The 22,028-nt window shown below is 40.4% G+C and overlaps 1 protein-coding gene across 3 annotated transcripts in view; it reads right to left on the reverse strand.

Moving 5' to 3' along the window:
- satb2 (SATB homeobox 2) overlaps nt 1-21,647 on the reverse strand; it is a 50,202-nt gene extending 28,555 nt beyond the window's left edge. For 2 of the 3 annotated variants that reach the window (XM_085249716.1, XM_085249714.1), the window contains exons 1-3: nt 21,012-21,647; nt 9,514-9,729; nt 5,215-5,400 (exon numbers count right to left, since the gene is read on the reverse strand). In XM_085249716.1, the coding sequence (XP_085105842.1) occupies nt 5,215-5,400; nt 9,514-9,685 (358 nt within the window). In that variant the 5' untranslated portion in view covers nt 9,686-9,729; nt 21,012-21,647. Of the gene's footprint in view, nt 1-5,214; nt 5,401-9,513; nt 9,730-19,747; nt 19,830-21,011 lie in introns of those variants that run through there. The other variant, XM_085249715.1, reaches the window with a different exon arrangement.
- Between the last annotated feature and the right edge of the window lie 381 nt (nt 21,648-22,028).

The following is a 22,028-nucleotide window of genomic DNA, read 5'->3' on the forward strand; positions in this document are numbered from 1 at the left end:
TAAATCAAACATTTTTTGCAAGGGCTGCTATGATCATTTCTAATAAAAGGGTCGAAAATAGACCTGGCAAACCTACAAATCAAAAGGTGTCCTTAATAATTGCTTTTCACAGATTCACAAAGCACTAATAAGTAATTTATTAAGCAGTAAAGCTTAGCTTTTAACTGATAAGAATGTGTTATAACAAAGTGGTGTCCAAAATGTAACGACATGCTGTCAGAAGCAATTCACAGCCAGTTTAAAGTCATATGTCCAGTAAACTGCAGCTCTGCAGCACTGACCCTTTTTGGCCTGTTAGACGTGGCACAGCAACAATGCTCTCTCTCTCGCTCTCTCTCAGTGACCACTGTTAACTGTTTGCTCACTAAATCCTTAAAATACAGGTCTGCTCTCATCCAATCTATAAAAGCCTTCAAACCCTTATAATTGAAATAAACAATATCTCCCAGTTAATTACTGGGCTAAGCTAATTAAAGAAAGGCCGTGGTCCTTGCCGGGGACTTTAAATACAACGCCGGGACGCAAGAATGCAGGACACAATTCAAACAGGGAGAAAATAGCTGGGACTCTGTGTAATTTTGGTTGTGGACCGCAGGGGAAAAAATGTATAATTTAAGCCAGAAATTATTCATTTAACATAAACGCTTGTTTTAAAAAACAAAAAGTATTCATTTGAGAGAAGCTGAGGAGAAGTGTGTGTGTGTGTGTGTGTGTGTGTGTGTGTGTGTGTGTGTGTGTGTGTGTGTGTGTGTGTGTGTGTGTGTGTGTCTAACAGAGAGAGTGTGTTGTGTCTGTGATACTGCATGACTACATGGTATTCCATGCCAAGCGTGCATGCCAGTTTAAGTGCGATTCTATGCCAGTGGATCCTTGCAGGGGTTAAAGAGAGTTTACAAGTAACACGTGAACGTTGCTCAAGTCAGCTGCAGGAGTTTAGTTTGTGTGGAGTTGGGATGTCCCATTCAGTCTAGCTTTTTTTTTTTTATTGTTGTTTGTTCATTGATGTGGACAGGAGACCAATGTGGTCTCACTGTTTTCCATGCACACTGATGAGACAGACAGAGAGAGACCTCCCCTGATACTACTCCCCTGATGCTACTAATGGCATTCATCTGCAGACCACAGCAAACACTTGGTATAGCAGTTAGCGTGCTATTTCAGTGCATCAGTGTTGGATGATGTGCATGTGAGTAAAGTTTATTTTTCTAACTAATTTAACAAGGCTTCAATTGTAGCTCTGAATCTTTCCAACCAGAAGAACAAAAGACGAGCAGCATAAGCAGCTCACAACAATCAGTTTATAAATGCTCTTCTTTACACTTTGAATACAAACAGACTAATATCAGTGAAGCAGATTGGCCAATTGGTTTAAGATCACCTCACTATTATCTTATAAAGGAAATAAAATATTTTCTACACTCTCAAATCACCTGGGCCTTTCTATATGATTTCATTTTATGCTTTGGCATAGACAGTACCACTAATAATACACAGCGGGATTAAGATGTTCCATTTTTCCATTGTTATTTTTTCTCACCAAAGAAAGCTATTGCAATTATAACTAATTGAGCTGATGGAAACATCTTAGCAGGCTTTAACACAGAGATGTCAGTGACAGTCAGTGACTTCATCTGACTTTGAGGTGAGCAATTGAACCAACTTCCAATGAGAGCAAAGGTTACTGTTGACTGACATATGACATTAGAGGGTCACAGCCGTGGTCAGAAGTTCACTCACACTCAAAAAAGTATTCATCTATAGTGACTTGAAAAATCAAGGATTGGGTGCAGAAGTTTGAATTTATTTTGGGTTTGCATACAGGCTCACACTAATATTTCCTTTTCAAATTCCACCTCTCTTGATAGCTATTAACAATCTTCTAGCATAATTCCAGTCAAAGTTTCAACTTTCTACCTGTTAAGTTGAAGAATTTGGAGGCATTCCTTCTTCACCTTCAATATTCCATCTACTTTGTGTCATGTACTTATACATGGCACAAAACATGCTTCACTGTGGTCAGTGATACTGGTGATACTGGTGTTCCAGCAGTGTCGACTTCATTGCATCTTGGGGTTTTCTGGGTTGCCAGTTACTTTTCGTTTTTCGTCTTTTTCAAGACCTTGGCAAAGTGGCAACACATCCAAATGACATGTACGTACATGCAGCTGTTTGAAGTGATCATCATGGAATTGGCATTGTTTAGAAATTGCTCCAACTTGTGCAAATCGGCAGTTCAGCATCTTCACCATCAGAGTGTGAGCGTTAGATAGAAAGAAATTACACAAAAAAGTGCTTCTATGAATGAAAGTGTGACTGAGTGGATGAGATATGTTGTATAAAGTGTTCAAGTGGAGCAGTAAAGCAGTATATGAGAACCAGTCCATATACCAAGTTCCAGTGATTTTCCCATTGTTTTGTGTATTGATTAATCCAGTGAGTACTAGCAAACAAATCTCTTTTTTTTTGTTGGCAAAGAGAAACTACCAGTTTTAGTCACTCATAATCACTATTTAATTGGACTTGGCCTCGTGAAAATACAAGTCACTTCAGCCATTTATTAAAAGATTCAAGTGAGTGTGTTTATTTGAGCCTATATGCATACTTTTAAAGAAAACCCCAAATAAATTCTAACTTATGCACCCAAGTCATTAAAGATGTATGTTGTAAAATTATACCACCAAGAAAAAGAAGCGTTCAAAGAAATCATTAAAATCCCCAAATTACTGTGATGAGCGTATGTAAGCTTTAGACCAGCGGTCCCCAACCCCCGGGCCTCGGACCGGTACCGGGCCGCGAGAGTTGAGGCTCAGGTGTGAAATGTATAGTTTCCAGGGTTTTTATCGGTTTTCAGCGTTATTTTGTTATCGTTTTTAGCGTTAACTCTGTTTTCCTGGGTCTTTTCACGTGTGTTATGAATAAATCTTCTTTTTTTCAGTACCGGTACTACAATGTAGCTTGCCATCACCAGTGTGTGAATGTGTGTGTGAATGTGTGTGTGAATGGGTGGATGACTGGATATGTAAAGCGCTTTGGGGTCCTTAGGGACTAGTAAAGCGCTATATAAATACAGGCCATTTACCATTTTATTTTGTTGTATTTATCCGCGACACCTTAAAGGCCGGTCCGTGAAAATATTGTCGGGCATAAACCGGTCCGTGGCGCAAAAAAGGTTGGGGACTGCTGCTTTAGACCACAGCTGTACCTGAACAACCACAGCCTGGAGCATCAGCTAGCAATAAACCAGCTTAGAGATGGCTACTTGCAACACTGTAAACATTAGATCCAGATTTCCACAACTCACATAAGCCGTTTTTTAGTTTTCTTTATTTAATGTCATCTTTTTTAACCTGAATATGCAGCAGTACTTCCTGTATAGACTTATCCTCATCTGGTTTTTTGGTGCTGTGAGCTACCTTAGCAGGCACAGTCAGTTAAATCACAGAAATCTATAGTAGACATATTATAGGACAGTGATTTCCAAACATGTACAGTGGAGCAAATCAGATCATTTAAATTAAACTCCTACAGGAAGGTCAGCTTAAAAGAAAAAAACGTATTATACTATATTATTAATATTGCATGCATTGCTGCATATGCTACTGCACAAACAGTAGCATATGCGGTCACCAGATGATGTATCATATTTAGGACGATATGCAAAACAAGATTTCTTTTTGTCCTGAATACCAGGACCTTATATGGCAGATGCATACACACACAAACAATCGAGATTTCAAACAGATGGGGATCTCCCACCATTTTCAAAGTATTGCAATAGCTGTGTTGCTCACTGTCACTCTGTTGTTACCATTTTATAGTGATGTGAGGCAACTCCCGCAGATGGAATATTCTGCATACTTGAGAAAAGACAGCAGTAAATGACACTGTCCTGTTTCAGATGACTACCATGTGTGCAACAATAAATTATAGTTTTTTTTCTTTTTCTCTGCTTCATAAACATTCTCACACATACTGTACGCACACACACACACACACACACGCACACACACACATAGACAATATATTTTTGTCTCGGGAGACATTCCTGTCCAGCTCTTTGTTGTGTCTTTAATGAGTTTTACAGGCTCTGTCTGTGCTTCAGTTGTGTTTTTGAAGCATTCTTTAGCTTATTGCCACTGTAATAGTTCAGTGTCTGCTCCAAATAGGCAACCTCACATCCACTTTTGTTCTCAGACCACTGATTAGAGGGAGAGTCTTCTTTCATTCTTGTCTTGACCTTTGAGCTGCAGGACATTTAACTCTGACACAGTATTATAGTTTACACTGTGAGCCTCAGTGAAACTTTTGTCATGCTATCAACAAGAGTCAGCATGACATAGCATGTTAAGAATCTAAGTAATAGTATAGTGACAGGATTAGTCTTTCTGTATTTACCTAGTGTTTTACTTTGTTTAGCAGCATCGTTGTTGTTGCGTTTGGGTTCCTTTTGATGTTGACTTAATGTCTGGAGTTTGATTTTGAATTTGATAAAGGAGGGGTTTTTTGGTTCAACTGTTATAACACTATTAATAATCTAAGTTACACTCATTTTAGGCTACCTTTGAGCTTTCCAGTCTTTACGTTAAGCTAAGCTAATAGGCTGCTTGTTGTAGCTTTTCAAATAGACTAAAAATGACTGATAATCATCACTCTTATTTAGTTTCTAACCCTTAGTTAAGGAGGAATACTCATTTACAAGTATTAATCTCAGGCTACATGAAAGGCTAACTAGCTGCTAGTTAGTTAGCAGCTACCTAGCTGCTAGTTAGCCTCGCATAAAGACTGGAAACAGATGTAGGTTTGCCTTTGAGATAGCTGTTTGCAGCATATTTGTAATATATAATCTAGTTTTACACACATGAACAGGTGTATTTTACGTATGAACCTACTGCAGCCTGAGGCTTACCAAACTCATACTCTGCCCATTCATGCTCTCAAACTTTGATGGTTTGTCTGCGTCTTGGCTGACAAACAAATAATCATTTGCTGCGTAGTTATACTTTAGTTTGGGGGTTTTGGTCTTTGAGAGGACAGCAAACCTGTTAGCGTTAGCACAGTCACATTTATACAGTGTAGCATGTAGATATTCTGACAAGTGTCTTATACAATTACACCGTTCACTTTCAAGAATTTGTCTCAGTGTAAGAACGTGTGTCTTTTAAAACATGGAGAGAATAGGCGCATTACAGATGTAACAGCATGTCTTTGACTGACCGTGGGCTTGTGCTGCAGAGCTGTGGGAGTACCCGAGGGCCAGCAGAGCTGTCTCCACCAGCTGAGAGAAGAGTATATCCTTCCTGACCAGGACAAACTCTGCGTGCTCCTCTCGTCCCTCACATCCGTCTGTCTGGATCCCTCCATCTGACTGCTCCACCACACAGAAGACTGGAATCATCAGACCTGTTGTGGAGGACAATAAAAAGAAGAAGGAGAAAAGCAACAGGAAGATTTTTTAATGCCTGGCTTTAATTGTCTGCGATCACATGGCATTTCATCCCTCATAGATAGAAAACATGTGGATTATATTCACTGCGGGTTAAGCTTGTAATCAATTCATCCTTTTTCTTTCACACTGTTGAGTATTGCAACACCTGAAACTCTCAATATGCGGCAACCAGCTAGGAATGGAAAATGATATGCAATCTTACATAGACTCTAACAGTGTTGTTCCCTGCACGCTGCACGCTCACAGGCATTGCATCTAACGGACTATTAGATAAGTAGTCATAATAATGGTTCCCATAGCACGTATGCAAAACCAATATACAAAAGACTTAAGGGTGAAAGCAGCAGCTGCTTATCTTAGTTTATTAATAACATAAAAATAAAAATGTGACAACAGTGTCGCAACCAGAAAAAGTGGAAGAGCTGTGGCAAAAGATGATTAATATATGGTAAAAGAGAGGTGTAGGGTCACAGCTTCTTGAATTAACATGATAAGTCTTACTCGAGTATGCAAATTTAAACCAGGTGAAAAACTCAAACCAGATTCTCTGGAAAATTCTACCACACACACACACACACACACACACACACACACACACACACACACACACACACACACACACACACACACACACACACACACACATCAAGTGAAGAAGTTCTTGTCCCTCATTAATACCACACACGCATACACAGACGCGCATGCATGCATTCATGAAAGCAAAATCCTTGACTTGGTTTTAATGCCATCAGCAGCAATGCTTTGAACCACATCGCTGCAATACATGTGCAAGTTTAAAGTTTTTATCACATCATATATACACATAGATAGATAGAGACAGTGACAGACTAACAGCATCTGCATGATTTTCATCTGTCACATTCTCTTCAGAACTGAGCTGGGGTTGTCTGTTGTCTAAAACCAACAATTCAACACTCACACCTACTTCACTGAGCAGCAGTTCATGCATGTGAAAGAGCTGAAGTTCAGTAGGCAAGATTTGGATTTTTCTCACTAAAGAAAAAGATCTGCTGAAGGAGAACTTGTTAGTTTTCTTCTGTAATACTGCCATGTTTCAATTTTAGTAGGTTAAAGGGGCTCTAAGGTGAGAAATGTTGTAATCTGAACTGGATTGCATTAAACCAAATGGATTTTATTTTTAAATAGCTTGGAGAAAAGGCTTAAAGACAGAAAAATATAAGCCTTACAGGTCTGAGTGACTTATGACAACATCTATAGCTTCTGACGATAACAGCTGATGTCTCTCTTACTCCACGGCTAATTGGTGGATGCCTTTTATTTTAAAATCCTGTAGTTCTCTTTTATTTTGTTTCCTCTCAAACTTTTTGTCTGACGCCCCTGTAACACTGTCATCCAGGTCTTGATTATTCATGTGCTTCTTCCTCTTTCTTCATTATCTGCTTAAGGTAAGAATCCAATCCCAAAATTTCTTCCTCTCAGCTCTTTAGTGGAATATCAATCCGTCCTCTCCAATATCCGCCTTTTTCCTAAAAGGCTTTTGGTTTTGTCAACCACCTGTCAACCAGCAATTAATTAAAGCCCTCTGAAGAAATGACGGACTGTGGCATTAGGCAGCGTCCCAGCACTAATAATGCTCAGCATGGCGTGTGTTTTACTGCATGAATACCACACAATAACACACACAGACACACGGAGGCATGCTTGTCTCCTTTTCCCGGCACACACACACATCCATACAAACACTTTAGGGTGCATGCAGCATTAGCTCCCCCTGCACCCCGATCCATCCCACCCGTTGTTTTAATCAGTCAATTTCTATATTTCTATTTCCTCCTCATTAATCACTCTGCTCCCAGTCCTCCAGGCTCTCATGGAGTGAATTACACACTGGAGCACCATGCCAATTCAAGTAAGTGAATTTCCCCCAACAGGGAAATATAACTGTCAACACAGAGCAGCTCCCTCCGACCAGCACTCCTCTCTCCCTCTCTCTCTGCCTCTATCTCGCTCTTTCCTCCGTCTCCACCTCAATCTGTCTTCTCTCATATGCAGTGTCCTGTGATTTGCCCGCCGACTGTATGATCTGGTTTGGACGATGTGATGTAGCCTCAAACCTCTAATCCCTCTAATATGTATAGGGATGAGTGAACAGGGATATTAAAATAAGATATGTGTATGCAAGCAGTGGAAGGGGGTGTGTGTATCTTGGCAGCTTTTCTTTGTTGTGAGTGTCGCAGCCTGGAAGTTGGTGGACATATGGTGTTTGTGTGTGTGTGGCCCCCTCCTCATGGCAGCAGTGGTTTGGAGGAGACACGTTGAGTTTCCTGTCTTTGAAAACAACCCATCATTACTGCAGTCCAACCAACCATCCATCCGTTCAGCTCAGAAAAGCCCGCCCCCTGTCTCCTTCCTTTTTTACACTTTATCATCCATTCTTGCTTCAACACTTTCTTTCTTCTTCTCTTCTTACTGTGGTCAAACCTGAGCTTCTTGTTGATTTGTTAGCTGCTCTTCCAAAAACCTCACGCAGATTCATCGCTACTAACTCACAGTTTGTAGCCAAGCACTGCTCAAAGCCACAGATATTTATGCTGGATCCTAGAGTTTTGCAGAAATATGCAGCATGACTTTTGATGCAAATTTGCATAAAGTCTAGCAAATTTTCACTTTTGCATTCTACATTACTAATTGCTCATTATTTATTTATATAAATAAAATAGAATTACACTTGAATTATATTATACATGGCAGAAAATAAGTAAAAGCAAATAAGGTCCACTATGTAGACCCTAAAATTAAACAGTGTTTCCATTTTTCCCTTTAGTGGTACTCAAAAAGTAATTCTCACAATTCTCATAACATGTATCATTTAAACATTAATACAGAGACTCTAAAAAAAGAAAATAATTCTCTGACCTGAATTTTCCCAGAGCGAGTAAGAGGGTACACATCGTGACCTAAATAACTAACGGTGTGGGGCGTCCCAAAGATGCAAAGATCAGGCTGATTGTTCTGAATGTTTTGTCTAGACTAAGCTCTGTAGTCCACGAGGAGCTGCTCTTTCACTTACTTATCTCTATGCTCCAGAGCAGCTTTGCAATCTGACAATTTTACATTTTCATTCAAGTACACCACCAAATCTCATCCAGCCTGTTTTCAACTAAATACCTTCATTTGATATCAAAGTGCACACTTCAAATAATATCTTGGTCATTAGAATTTTCAGTTAACATAAAACGAGTAATGAATAAAAGGAGTAAATTGAAATTCATGATGTGCAAATGTTTTAAAATCTCAACCAGACAAAGTGTGTAAAAGTGAGTTTAAGAGATTAAAAAAACTGCAAACACCCGGCAACATGAAACCCCAAAACACAGACGGGGAACTGCATCCCCTCGTGCAGCTGCACATTAACAAGAACCAACTTTGACAATGAATGCAGGGATCAATAAGCCACGGTGACTTGTATAAATCTTGTTTATATGGAGCAATCTCCTTTATTTGGTAAGCCTGTGTTATACCGTTCCCCCCAGACTTATACATTAACTGGACAGAAGCAGCTTGAGCATCTCCCCTCAGCACCGCCACATTACTACATGGCACACTGTGCCAAACTCCACTCATGGGCGGGATGTGGTTCACTGTAAAGCCAAAAGCTGCTTTTGGGGTTTGATTAACGTAAGCGCTTTAAAACCTCTGACACCGTGATCACACAGCTTTCTCTGATATATATTTTTTTATAATCGAATGATCCACAAACTCAGGGATTTATGGATTTTAAATAATTGCAGTAATCAATAGCTTGATGATCATTTGTTTTCATTAAATAAAAGATGACAGCGTTTAACTTTGACAGTTTAATCCAAACTAATTAATGTATTTCTATGACTTCTATTTCTATATTTTGAAAAAGGAAAAGCCAATTTTGGGGGTAACGTGCTAATAATTTATGCATCAGTACAAGTTACTTTCTTTGTTGCCTGATTGCCAAGACTCTAGAAGTAGTGTTTGTTTTTTGAAAAATCTATCTTCTGATAGAAATTTGCTTTCTTTTATTCACGCCTCGTGATCAATATGAGCCTTACCTCCGAGGGGTCTCAGTGGGGCTCCGTTGTGGCGTATTCGTGGCCCAGTGGGACTCCCGTTGAGCTCCAACCGGCCTTTCTTCCCCGGTGGCGGGAGGCCGCTGAGATCTGGGCTGCCCCCCCTCTGCTCGGGACTGTCCTGGGTGATGGGACTCTCCCCTCCTCGCTCCATCCTCCTCCAGGCTCCCAGAGGATCTCCAGCCAGAGAGAATGAGTCTGCAAAAAAAAAGTTTTACAGTATGATTAGCAGAATTTCAAAAATAAGACATTGATATCTGTATTTTTCAGACGGGCAAAACGAGGAGTTTGTTCTCCTGCAAGTTTGTGTATATACAAGTCAAAGCCTGATGTATCATGTTTCTTTGTGCCATAGAAATCCACTTTCCTGCTGCTGTAAACACACACTGCTACACTAAATCTATATTGATTTGTGGCTAACAAATGCACAATTTAGTGCTGTGTGAGTGTTAAATATTTGTCAACCATTTTCAAAGATTTATATCTTCAGTAATTAAAGGGCTTGGGACTGAGCGCTACGGGCAGGAAAACAAAGAAGTCAGGAAGCTCTAAGAGGCAGTTCACAGCACCTATTTATGTTGAATGTTATCTCAGGCTGTTGGGTGGCCTCCTGTGATGCACACAGCACCTCCTCTCCACCACCCGTTTGAACTCTTCATGGATTTTTATGCCACAACGTTATCTTTTGCTTACTATCTATCTCATAGATCCTTTTTTTATCCCGTTTGTTGTCATAGTTTCCCCGTGCTCCTCTTTCCCCTCACCCCTCACCTGATGGGGTGGCTGCCCCTCCCTGAACTTGGTTCTGCCGGAGGTCGGTTGCTCTTAAAGGAGAGTCCTCCCCGTGGCCTTTAGCTTACAGTATAAAGCTTTTATCAGCAGAAATAAAACTCTAGCCAAGAGAACAGATGTCATTTTAAAGGTAAACTGTAAACTTTTTGTATTACACAATGAACTAATTAAATTTCCCATTCCATGTTGCAGTAAATAATGTAATAAATATATTCATAAATTATATTTAAAAGCAAACGAATAAACAAAGGAAAAGAGAGATGGGCAGATTGTATATCTGGGAGCTTCACACTACCCGTGCTATCACATGGTCAGTACCTCATAACATTGCTACCTTTAACATGTAGGCCTCCATGTGCTGATATACTGATGAGAGCGTGAGCCTCGTGGGCTTCCATCCCCTGATGAGCGCGTGTCAGCCAAAAGTCTAATATAGGATAATGCCATTAGCTCTGCTTCCAAGCCTGACAGGGGACACATGCCAAAGTATCAAAGAGCAGCCAGCTCACTCAGGCCAAATGGACTGCTTTTATTTACATAAGAGCCCTGGACACTATCAGCCGGCATGTGTGACCCTCAGTGAACACAGAGATTAGAAACTGTCAGTAGAAAAAGGCAAACGTGAGGCTTTTTTTTAATTTACTGCACTATTTTCCATACTGTAACTATGCTGTGGGCAGATTTGCAAGCCCAACAGAAACACAGGGTCTTTGGTTTTTGGACACTGGACAGAAATTCACCAGAACAAATGAGGGAGAATCCATGATTATTGTTTGAATTTCTTAATATTTCTGCAGGCTTTACTGGCGCTGTTTTTATTGTGGTGGTGTCACTCACTCTTCTTCCTCCTCTTTCGTTCCGCCTCGTCTTTTCTCTACCTTCACTACCAAGCTTTCCTTCTTACACAACAACAGCTGAAAAGAAAACAAGCAACCACCACAAGAAGAAGAAAAAAAAGTAAACATACTGACAATCTGAGACGTTTTAAGAGCCTGGGCTAAATTTCAAAATGAATAATAAATTAAAAACATTAGCTTTGGAGTGATTAAAAAGTGTGGGTGGGAGGCACAGAGGCCAAAAATGTAAGCGGCAGAGTTCAATAAAAGTGGCTTAAAGGACAACAAAAAAAAGAAAGAGAAAGACAAGTTCAGAGAGTTACACAGAGTGGAAAGCAGTGGGTTTAAATACGAGTACAATGGTAGCTGTAATTCTCAGTGTGAGGCTTCCTGAGAAAAACAAGAGGCTTTGCAAATAAATCTAACCACTACCAGCGATGAAAAACAACTGAATATAACACAAGACTGAGATCAATTCAGTGGCTGCTGGCAGCTGCAGATGATAAGTGTTACTGTACTTATCAAAATCATTAATGATGCAATTTTTTCCATTCACCCGTTTGATCGGTTTGCACCTACACGTCCTGAGTGGAAGTGCCGTCTGAATGGCAGGGGTTTGGTTTGATTCAAGTCACGTGCATCCGACGGGATTTTCATACTGTTTACTCCACCTTGCAGACCTCCAACAGCACAAGTAATTTGTCACATTTAGCACATTTATCTCTCCTATTTGGTCACAAAGTGCAACAAATAATGAAGTCAACTGTTTTATCTATTTATTTAGTTGCTGCAGTATCTGTGTCACTGATCATAGGTTAGGTTATAGGCAAATATTTTATCCTGAGTGGAAATGTATTTTGAATGGTGGGGGTCAAGAGTTTAGGGTTTGGGATTCTGTGATTGTTGATATTCTGAGAGACAAGCAACATTTCAGAAAGTAGAAAATGTGAAAACGTTACCTTTTAATCCAACTCTCATACATTAATTATCACATTAAGCTTGGCTTTAGGTAGAAAAGTATGTAGAAATTCTAGCCATAGGAGTGCACACCCACACCTTATAAGGATCGTGGGTGCTGGTCCTAACCGTGACACAGAGGCTATCACAATATGTCATTTCTATTTTTTGGCTTTTTTTTCTCATTCATTCATTTATGAGGTGTGATTGTGCGTCTGACTTATTGTTTTGGAGCTAGGGCTTGTTGGTGTTTTTGTCTTTGACGTCAGAGGGTTCGAAGGATGAAACTATTTCATTTCACTTGTTCTGCCTCTCATTTACAAATAATCCTCCAAAGAGTCTGATTTCATCACCAACAGGTCCCATCCTGCTTAAGCTCCCCACACTGCTACTAGTGATCTCTATCGAGACCTGCACATGCCGACATCTCACCATCTCACCTAAGACTTACATGCAAGAACACACAATCTATGACCAGTTTCTTAATCTCTAAATGCATTCTGCCTCAATTATACTTCATTTGATGCAGGAGATAATGTTACTGAGCCATGCATTTTTTTCTTTCTTGTTAACCTTACTCACTCACTTGGTGGCGTGCCTGAGATAAGACACTCCCGTTAGGACGACAGCAGAATGTCTTTTAGGAATATAGCATTACACTGAGTTGTATTTCTGAGAGAGTTCAACTTTTCCACAACTCTGTTAGCCAAAAAATAACTAAATATTAGTCTTACTAACAGAGTGTAATGACTACAAGTCATTTAAATGATACATTTAGGGTCTGAGTCAATGTTATTGAAGACCAGAAACAAACTTTTCTCTCAATTCTTTAATCCAACTTTTTTTTTTTTTTGCACCGAATACTCAGTTTTGCCTTCTACCAAAATACAGATTTAGGGTGGGGTTGGTGGAGTTGTCTTCCATCAACTCAGCGCTAAGTAGTTTTGAAAGGCTTGATATAGTGTTTCAGCAATTCAGCCCTTCAAGCCCTCCTTTGTCATCATTTCATAATGCACTGAGTGTTTTAAACAGATGACAGATACATGCCAGTTTAGCCCTCACACTTATGCTCTGGTCCCAGATCCAGATGTTTCTGTAATAAGTGCATCGTGTGGTTCGACATTGTCCTGCTGAGATAAGCAAGACCAGGAGTTTCAATCTTATGAGATCTAAGTCATCGAGGGGCTCTAACCCTTTTGCCCTTTTGCATTCTGCAGAAGAGTTTTTGGAAAAGTGTGAATAGATTTTGATATGTCTCAGTTAGACTGATCACTTTCTTTGTTGCGTGCTTGCCAAAACCCAAGATAAGAAAAAAATCAATATTCTCGTTGTCAACAGTTTGAGGGTTAAATGCAGAACTGTTACACAATGACAGTGACACTGTAAGCACCTTTTAAAACAATATATATATATATATATATGTTTGTATGCTCCTATATTATAGTAGCTGCTATGAGTTTGAATAATTCGGTTTATTCATTTCTTTTAGGATAAAAAAAAATCTAACTTGCAAATTTATGACAGCTGCAGCTCATATCAGCAGTAAAGCTTTGTGCAGGGTAATCTACTTTATAATATATGTAGAGCAAATGTGCAATTATATTTAGGTATTTAGATTTTAATTGAGGCATCGTGCAGAAAGACTGCAGATGATATGCTGGGTGTATCCTAGGTAAAGCTCCACTGTGTGAAAACACTCCATACTTGCTTAATTTAATAGTATTTCAATCTAAATGTACTCAAAGCACCAAACTGGAGCAGACAGCGATGTTCATCATTAACACACTGTTCCCTCAGTTTTTATTTCAGCTGTCTTCCTTGTAAAAACCCTAAAACTGTGTCAAGTGGTGAAAATAACTTGGGTGTGTGTGTGTGTGTGTGTGTGTGTGTGTGTGTGTGTGTGTGTGTGTGTGTGTGTGTGTGTGTGTGTGTGTGTGTGTGTGTTTGTGTCACTGTATCACGTAAACATCCTGCAACAGACTGATAAATGCTAATCTATTTTATGCAATTATTACAGGCTGGTTTCACAATAGCCTTTTATTCTGAAGAATGTCTTTAAGTGAGTGTCTTTACAATGCATCACATGTTAATGGCTTAGACTGTCATTAAAATCATGGATTTAGCCTTCAGAAAGTCAGATCGTTATCATCCGCATCCTAAATTCATCTGCGGTGCATTGTGTGATAAGGTGTGTGATAGTTAAAGCAGTTAATAAAGAGGCGATAAGATGGGCTGTTACATCTTTCTGCTATGGAGACAAGGATCAAATGTAATGTCTTTTTGATAAGGAGAGGGTCATGACACATTTACCAATTTACTGCTTCTCTGGCCAACTGTCAGAGCTCTTGGAAAACTGTAAAATGACTTGTTTTTATAACAGCTGATTTTATTTTAGCAGACGTAAGTATTTCTCCTTCTTTTTTTAATCTCACCCTTTAATGCGTGCTCTGAGAGTGTCAGAAAGAGTTCTGTTTGTCCCGCGTAATCTTTGATAGTGGGACAACCTCATGTTTTGATGATAAGCCACTATCAAATTCCACATTATTACTCTGTTCTAGACATAACAAATACATACTGGAGGCCAAGGACGAGATTGCAGAGCAAAAATGAGGACACACCCAGAGAAATAGAAGAGTAGGACACGACAACAAACACACCTATAAACAATGTGTCCAGCTCAAAGACGTAAACACACACAAACAGAGGCTAACGTGTAATTCAAAGCCAGCCTAAACTCTGCAAATCAAGACAGATGACAAACACTGACTGGTAGTCCCGTCCATGTGAAACACACACCGAAGGGTGGCTGGGGTAAGCCGGGAGCCTCTGGTCACCGTTTAATTCTACTTTTTAAAGATGATCGCTGCATCATGTGGGTTTTTATTTTTGTCTCACCTGGATTGTAAGGCTTGTTTAAAAGTGTGGACGCGTGCTCAAAATGTCAGAGCAACGAATGTTTAGAAGATGGACCAAAAGAAGGAACCTCCTGCCTCCCACCTTCACACACACACACACACACACACACACACACACACACACACACACAGTTAATCCCATTGTGATAAGTGTTACAGGAAACAGGGCAGTAAACACCACAGCCCCAGCACTCACTCACTCACTCACACATACACACACACATGCACACGTTGAGATTTTAAACAAAGGCAAAAAGTTGTTAAAAAGTTACAGAGTGAGCCAAGCAGCGGGATAAGCTGCTCAGTCCTCCGTACGCGTATGAAAGCATTAGCAGGAAATCCTCCTGACCTCTAAGACTGCCGTCGTAGAGACGCTTATAGAAGAGAAGCCAAACTTACACAGACTTGCGAGTCTCTCCTGTAACTGCCTGTCCGATATCTCTCTTTACCGTTATGATATGTGTCTGCTAATGAAGGTTTCTGCCTTCAACATGCAAAACCAGCCAGAGAGAGAGAGAGAGCAAGAGGGAGGAAGAGAAAAAGTGACCTATGAGGGCATTATTAGCAATGATAACAGGGGAGAAAGAGAGAGGCGTCACCTATAGGGAAATATCCACAGATACGGCTGTTCTTCCCGTTTGACATCCAGTTTTATAGCAGGGCTATCAAGCTATTGGTTAATGCTTGGCTCTGCAGCACAGATAAAAGAAGGCAAGCAGGCAGGAGGAGGAGGAGGAGTAGGAAGAGGAGGGGGCAAAATTAAAAGCCCTGTCGTCAAAGATGTTCAGAATGTACACACACGTATATGCAGGGAGGCATGAACACGGCATGTGACGCAAAGACTGCCTGAACATTACCCACAGAGAGAAGCGAGCCACTCCCCCCAAAAAGCCAGTTTGGTTCGGTTCAAGTGGATTGATGTGGATCTGATCCTGTGGATCCACCGACTCGGATTTTAAACGTCTGAACTGTTTGACTTCATGGTGTTACTTTTGTCCCGTCTCCCTCGCCCTCAGCCTGTCTCGGCAGATGGCCGCCCCTCCCTGAGTCTGGTTTTCTTTCTAATGTTGTAGGGTCTTTACCTTACAATAGAAAGTGCCTTGAAGTGACATATTGTAGTCAAAGTTGTGTTTCCTTAAAGAACTTCTGAGATTCTGATTTGGGTAAAGTAACATTGTTCCAACACAGAGGTACACCGGCCGAGGTTGCTGCCAATGTGACAACTAATCTATGACGACCTTACCCTAACCCTAATCCGAGGCCCTCAGAGTGTCTTTTATGTTTTAAATTGTTAGAGAAAAAGTTTTCCCTTTCCCCAAAATATAGGGTTACTTATCTTTCTGATACTCTCGAGTCCTTAGTCACACTTTGAGGCAACTGTTGTTGTGGATTGTTGCTATAAAAAATAAAACTGAGCTGAATTAGTTCACGCCTTTAAAAAAAAATGAAATAAATCAATGACTAGAATTGTTGCCAATTTATTCAAAGTATTTATTTATTTATCGTTGATCAATGAACAGATCATTTTAGCTCAAGTTATCAGCTTACATTCTGAATGTCTGTGGAATTAATGAAACTACAGGGATGCAGTGAATCTGGGATTGTAACCCGGCACTGACACTAAATAGAACACATCTTTCACGTCATTTCTTCCCCCTCTTTGTTTGAAGGAAATTGAAAAATCTTTCATTTAAAAAGTAACCAAACTGTATTAAAGTCTTCTGGCTCTTTGTTACACAGTTTTAAAAATAATTTAGTGAGCTCAAAATTTATGCAACACAGCAGATAAATATCAGCCAGTGATGGTGGGAAATGTCGATGTCAATATCAATCAGTTAGACCAGTATCCCAGCTGAAACTACCAACAGACAGTGCTGCAGAAATGTATTCAGATCCATGTGGCCAGATATTTATTTATTAATCAATCTGGTTCCTGGATGTCTGCAGAAATAATTAAATTAGAGCTAGACCTATTGTGAAGCATGGATTATAAATACCCATAGAGACTTTTTATTTACCTATTACTTATTTTTTGTGGTTTGTTATTTTCTACTTTGCTCCCTGGAGACAAAAGAAAATGTTCATGTTGAAAAAGTAACAGAATTTTTTTGTAGATTTTCAGCTCTTTATTAAAGAGTTTTGGATTATTTGGCCGAAATAAAAGTTGATGTAACACAACAGCTAAATATCGACTACAGATATCAGTAAATATTATCTTATTTATCAGTAAACATGGCTAGTGTTTTCTTCACTGATGTATCAGTGCATCCCTAAATGACGGCACCGGCATTAGGAAGTCAATCTGTTAATTTTGCATCACTTTTACTGACACTAATAATTAATACGTGAGACAATGCAAAGGAATAAAAAATACACTGAGGGGGAAGTTTAAAAAGTGTCACTTTCTAAATGTGTTTTTGAAAGTCTGAAAGCAACATGAGGAACTACATGAACATTTTTATGTGGCGGATTATGAGGAATGATTGCTGTTCGGGAAGGTTACATTAGTGCAGAATTTGCTGTTTATGGCCATCAGATGTGTTACTGTGATGTGGAGAGCATTGGTGTGAGGGGGGAGGCGGACCTTTAAGAGAAACACAACTATTTTGAAGCTCTGAGGTGGTTCCACGCACTCAGACACACGCAAACTCACATCCGCGCAGACGGAGTGAAGAAAGCAAGCAGAGTGAGGGGGCGAGACGATGGCCCTTCTGGCAAACATTTTTGGCTCTCTCGTAAACATCTCATTCGATAACGCGAGGATGAAGAGCGAGCATTTACTGCCTCGCCCTTCCATTTGGGAGGATGCGCACGCTCTTCCGCGTAAAGACAGACGCGGAGCCACACAAACCACAGCCAGCGTGCTACACAGACTCTGCTTTAACACATCCAGGGACCACACACTGACTCAGAGCACAGCCACTCACAGCGGGGACGAATGCGGTGCACGAGACGCAAACACATGCGCGTGCTCATCCAAAACGACGATGCTGGACACAACCAGGTTCTTGTAACAGTGAGGAGGTGTAGATTCAAACTGCACTACATCATAAAAAAAAAGTTACTGTTACTTTGCCCGCAGAGGAGAGAAGTAGCTGGAGGGAAATGGTAAAATTTTACTGTGACATCCACACACACACTGATGCCAAACCATTCACCACAGCTCACGCAGGCCTCACCAGAATGAGAATAACTGTAGGTATTACTTTAGGGGGTGGGGGGTTCCTCAGGCTTTAAGAGCTTCATTTATGATCACCAGGTCAGTGAGACCATTATGAAACAGGCTGAATGGGAGATATAACAGTGTATATGTGAGCGCACAGAGCAGCAGTGACGCCCATAGCATCATCATCAGCGCCCACACACATTTTCTAATCTAATCTACGGTTCAATAGCACACCTATAATATATGTGAACAGATAGTCGGGTTCATGGAGAAAGAGAGTCCCTGAAATATTTCCAGTGGACCATTTAAGGGTAGATGAAACTTCAGTTTCTTATAGCTGGATAACTCCTGAAAGCCCAAAGTATATCCAGATATTAAAGTTAAGAGAAATAAAGACTTCTCAATAAATGAAAGAATGGCTATTTTTAGGTGTTCGGGCCAAGCTTTAAAAAGCATCACCATCAGGTTTTTATTTTTATTTTTTAAATATACAAAAACAGAGTTAGAGTTCCACACTATCTCCTCCTCTCTCTTCAACTTTTTGAACCTGTGAGTAAACTCTGAGCAGACAGGCAGCCCCAGAAAGCGGCCATCACTGCAGCCGAAACGAATTCATTTTTCCTCGCGGTTGGCTAAAATATATAAATAAATATATAAAATCCTGCATTCCCCCCCCCCCCTTTCCCCCTTTCACATACACATATTTTAAAGGAGCTCTGCTGTCTTGAGAGAATGAGAAAAGGTGGACACTGAGGTGCAGCTTGCGCGCACCTTGCTGTCGGCAGTTTTCGTTATTTCATAATTAGAAACTGCAACTCATAAAATGTAAATATTCTAAATATTAATATTAATATTAGTTAGCTTGACCAACCAAAACAACAAAATAAGAAAACGTAGATCACACACACACACACACACACACACATACATATATGTGTGTGTGTGTGTGTGTGTGTGTGTATACATATATATATTAAAAAAGAAAACCTGACGTGTGTGCGAAGGGAAGCTGGCACTTCACGCGAGTCAAACTCCATGAGAAAAACACTCTAAACACGAGCGCTGCTTTGGATTCTTGGTGGTTTGGAGACGAAGAAGGAACTGAGTCAGCCTGCAGTTTCTTAAAGGTCAGAGAGGACGGACAGACTCCAGCATGAGGAACCTCGGCTTTTACGCACAGAGCCGAAATAAAAGGAATCACTTTAAAATCAAGCGAGGGGAAAGGGGGACAGAGCACTGCCTTTCTTTTAGATATGAACTTTGCTTTATTAACAACACATACACAACACTGTTAACTGTGACGTGGAAACAGAAGAAGTGTGGCTTTGTCTTGGGGGGGAAAAGCTTTTTAAAAAGCGTTTGTGTTTAGCAGGACAAACTATTGCTCCTGACATGACGGTCTGCAGAGGGACTGTTTCTCATTTGGAGCCAAACGCATTTGGCTCTGGTTTCTTCTGATTACGCGCAGCAGACATGGAGGCCTTTTACTCCCAAACCTCTTCCTATATCTGAATACTTGAATCTGAATCCCCCCCCAATATTTTACAGACCTCTAAAGCAGCAGGTAACTTTTAGATTCTGAGTGTGCGATGTGTCGCAGAGGTTAGAAGGCCCCTGTAGCAGCAGGAAACACTTGGACGCTGTCGTACACCTCTCTGCTCCCCTCGCTATGTTTTATTCATCACTCGTCCCGTTTTCTGGTGAATATGTGTCTCTCTGCAAACGAAACAGTGTAAAACTAACGAGGGGTGGTGGTAAGGGGTTATTTAAGCTCAGCACGTGTTAATTTGTAACACCTCTCAAAGTAATTCGTCATGAATTATATTTTTTAGAGGTTAAAAAGTTACAAAGTGAAGAAATCCTGTGACGCATTCTATTTTCCTTCTCTCTAGTTTACTGAAAATATAACTTCATTTTTTGTCTGTGTATTTTAAACCTGAGCACACTTAAACACACACACACACACACACACACACACACACACACACACACACACACACACACAGGGGTGAGTTATCCTGATCCTTTACTTTAAAAATAAAATTAAACATTGCGTTATTTTCACGCTGTTTGTGTTTTTATCTAAGCGCCAATTAATTAATTAATAAAGGGAAGATGTGAACTAAAGGCAAACATTTTTTTTTTAATATCTAAATATGTTTGAAGAATAGCTCGTTCAAAAATGAAAATATAAAATAATAGTACGTAATTTTATAGACATATATAATATTTCTCTATGGATAATATTTCAAACACTTCTTATGAAAGTGACCTCCCGTCAAACACGAAGACTAATTAGGAGAAATAACCCGTATGTAATTAGAAAGCAGAGCGTTTTTCTACATTAAGGAAATTATAGGAAGCCGTGAGCTGTAATTTTCGACACTTTTTGAGGCAGAAATATGATTTTCACTCTCTAATTTTATTTACTTATTATACTTACTTCTACTTAATTATTACTATAAATACTGTTAAAGATAACGTAATGCCAATAGCCTTGAGTATGCAATAATTAGTACATTATTAGTCCTTAAATGGAATGATTACAAGTACAACTTTTACTAATTATCATAGCTATTTTTATTATGTTATTATGAATCACTCACTTTTCGCAAGGAAGCATAAAATCAAAGTCCCTGGAGTTTCCTGTCGGCTGGTTGGATTGTGTAGCATTTGTTTGGACTTTGCAGAGAAATCTCTACATGATCTTACAGTCTTCAGTACAGACTTGCTGCTGACAGTCCGTGTGTGTGTGTGTGTGTGTGTGTGTGTGTGTGTGTGTGTGTGTGTGTGTGTGTGTGTGTGTGTACTCACTGTTTACGACGTGTCTGTAGCGCTGCTGCCCGCTGAGGAGGCTTTGTCCATTGATCAGGAGTATTGAATCCAGGGCTGGGCTTTGATTCGACTCCTGGGTCACGCGGGTCCTGTGCTGCTGGGTCTGGAGTCGAGACCGCGCAGGAGATCCACAGAGAAGAAAAGTTGATTTATTGGTAGTGAAGGCTGAAGGGTTTGAGTGTGTGTGTGTGTGTGTGTGTGTGGATAGCGCCCAAAGCAGCGGAGCGAGCGGAGATGAGAAGGAAAGAAAAGGGAGAGTTTGTGGACAGCAGCGCACACACGTAAATGTGTTCGGCTCTTTTTGTAAATCTTCGTCCCCTCTTTAAAGCGTCTGCCCGCCTTTTAGCTCAAAAGGAGTCTCTGTGGCACAAGTGTGCTCTCCTTTAAACTCATGGCATCATCCTCGGAAGAGAGAGAGAGAGAAAATGTTCACAAACAGCGCGACGCACCGCGAAAAAAACGCTATACAGTCCGGGCAAAGAAAAGCAATCTGACCGAAAAGCAAGAAAAGAAAACAACCAGCGAAGTTCGAGTTGCGGTGTCACAGCGGGGTTTAACAACGCAGAGGACCGGTTTCTAATCAGTGTATGTCACTTTCAATCTTTCCTGTGCCAACGGGCGCGCTGACTTGTAAGAGGGAGGAGAGAAGGGAGGAGAGACAAAAGCGGAGGGAAGCGAGGGAGGGTGGAGAGGGGGCGTCAAAAGCGGCTAATCTAACCCATGAACGCGTTTTGTGGGCCGGATCTCTCTCACAGGACATACAGCTCTTCTTCTTCTTCTTCCTCCTTCATATTTGAAGTATTTGGAGATTCAGATGAAGGGAAGGGGGTGGGGTTGTTCGGACTTTATGATCTCTCCTTGCAAAGAGGAGCAGCTGAGTTTTCCTGACTCATATCTCCCTCAGATCTCTGTGCCATAACAAGCGCACACCTATCAGAGCGACCTTGACGCGTGCGCTCTGCTGTCACCTTTTCTTCGATTAGAATGATTGTGCCT

Source organism: Mchenga conophoros, linkage group LG16 (assembly GCF_057382185.1).
Source record: "Mchenga conophoros isolate Kocher_MC1m ecotype Shallow Benthic linkage group LG16, M_conophoros_male_GT1.1, whole genome shotgun sequence".
In the NCBI taxonomy this organism is placed as follows: domain Eukaryota; kingdom Metazoa; phylum Chordata; class Actinopteri; order Cichliformes; family Cichlidae; genus Mchenga; species Mchenga conophoros.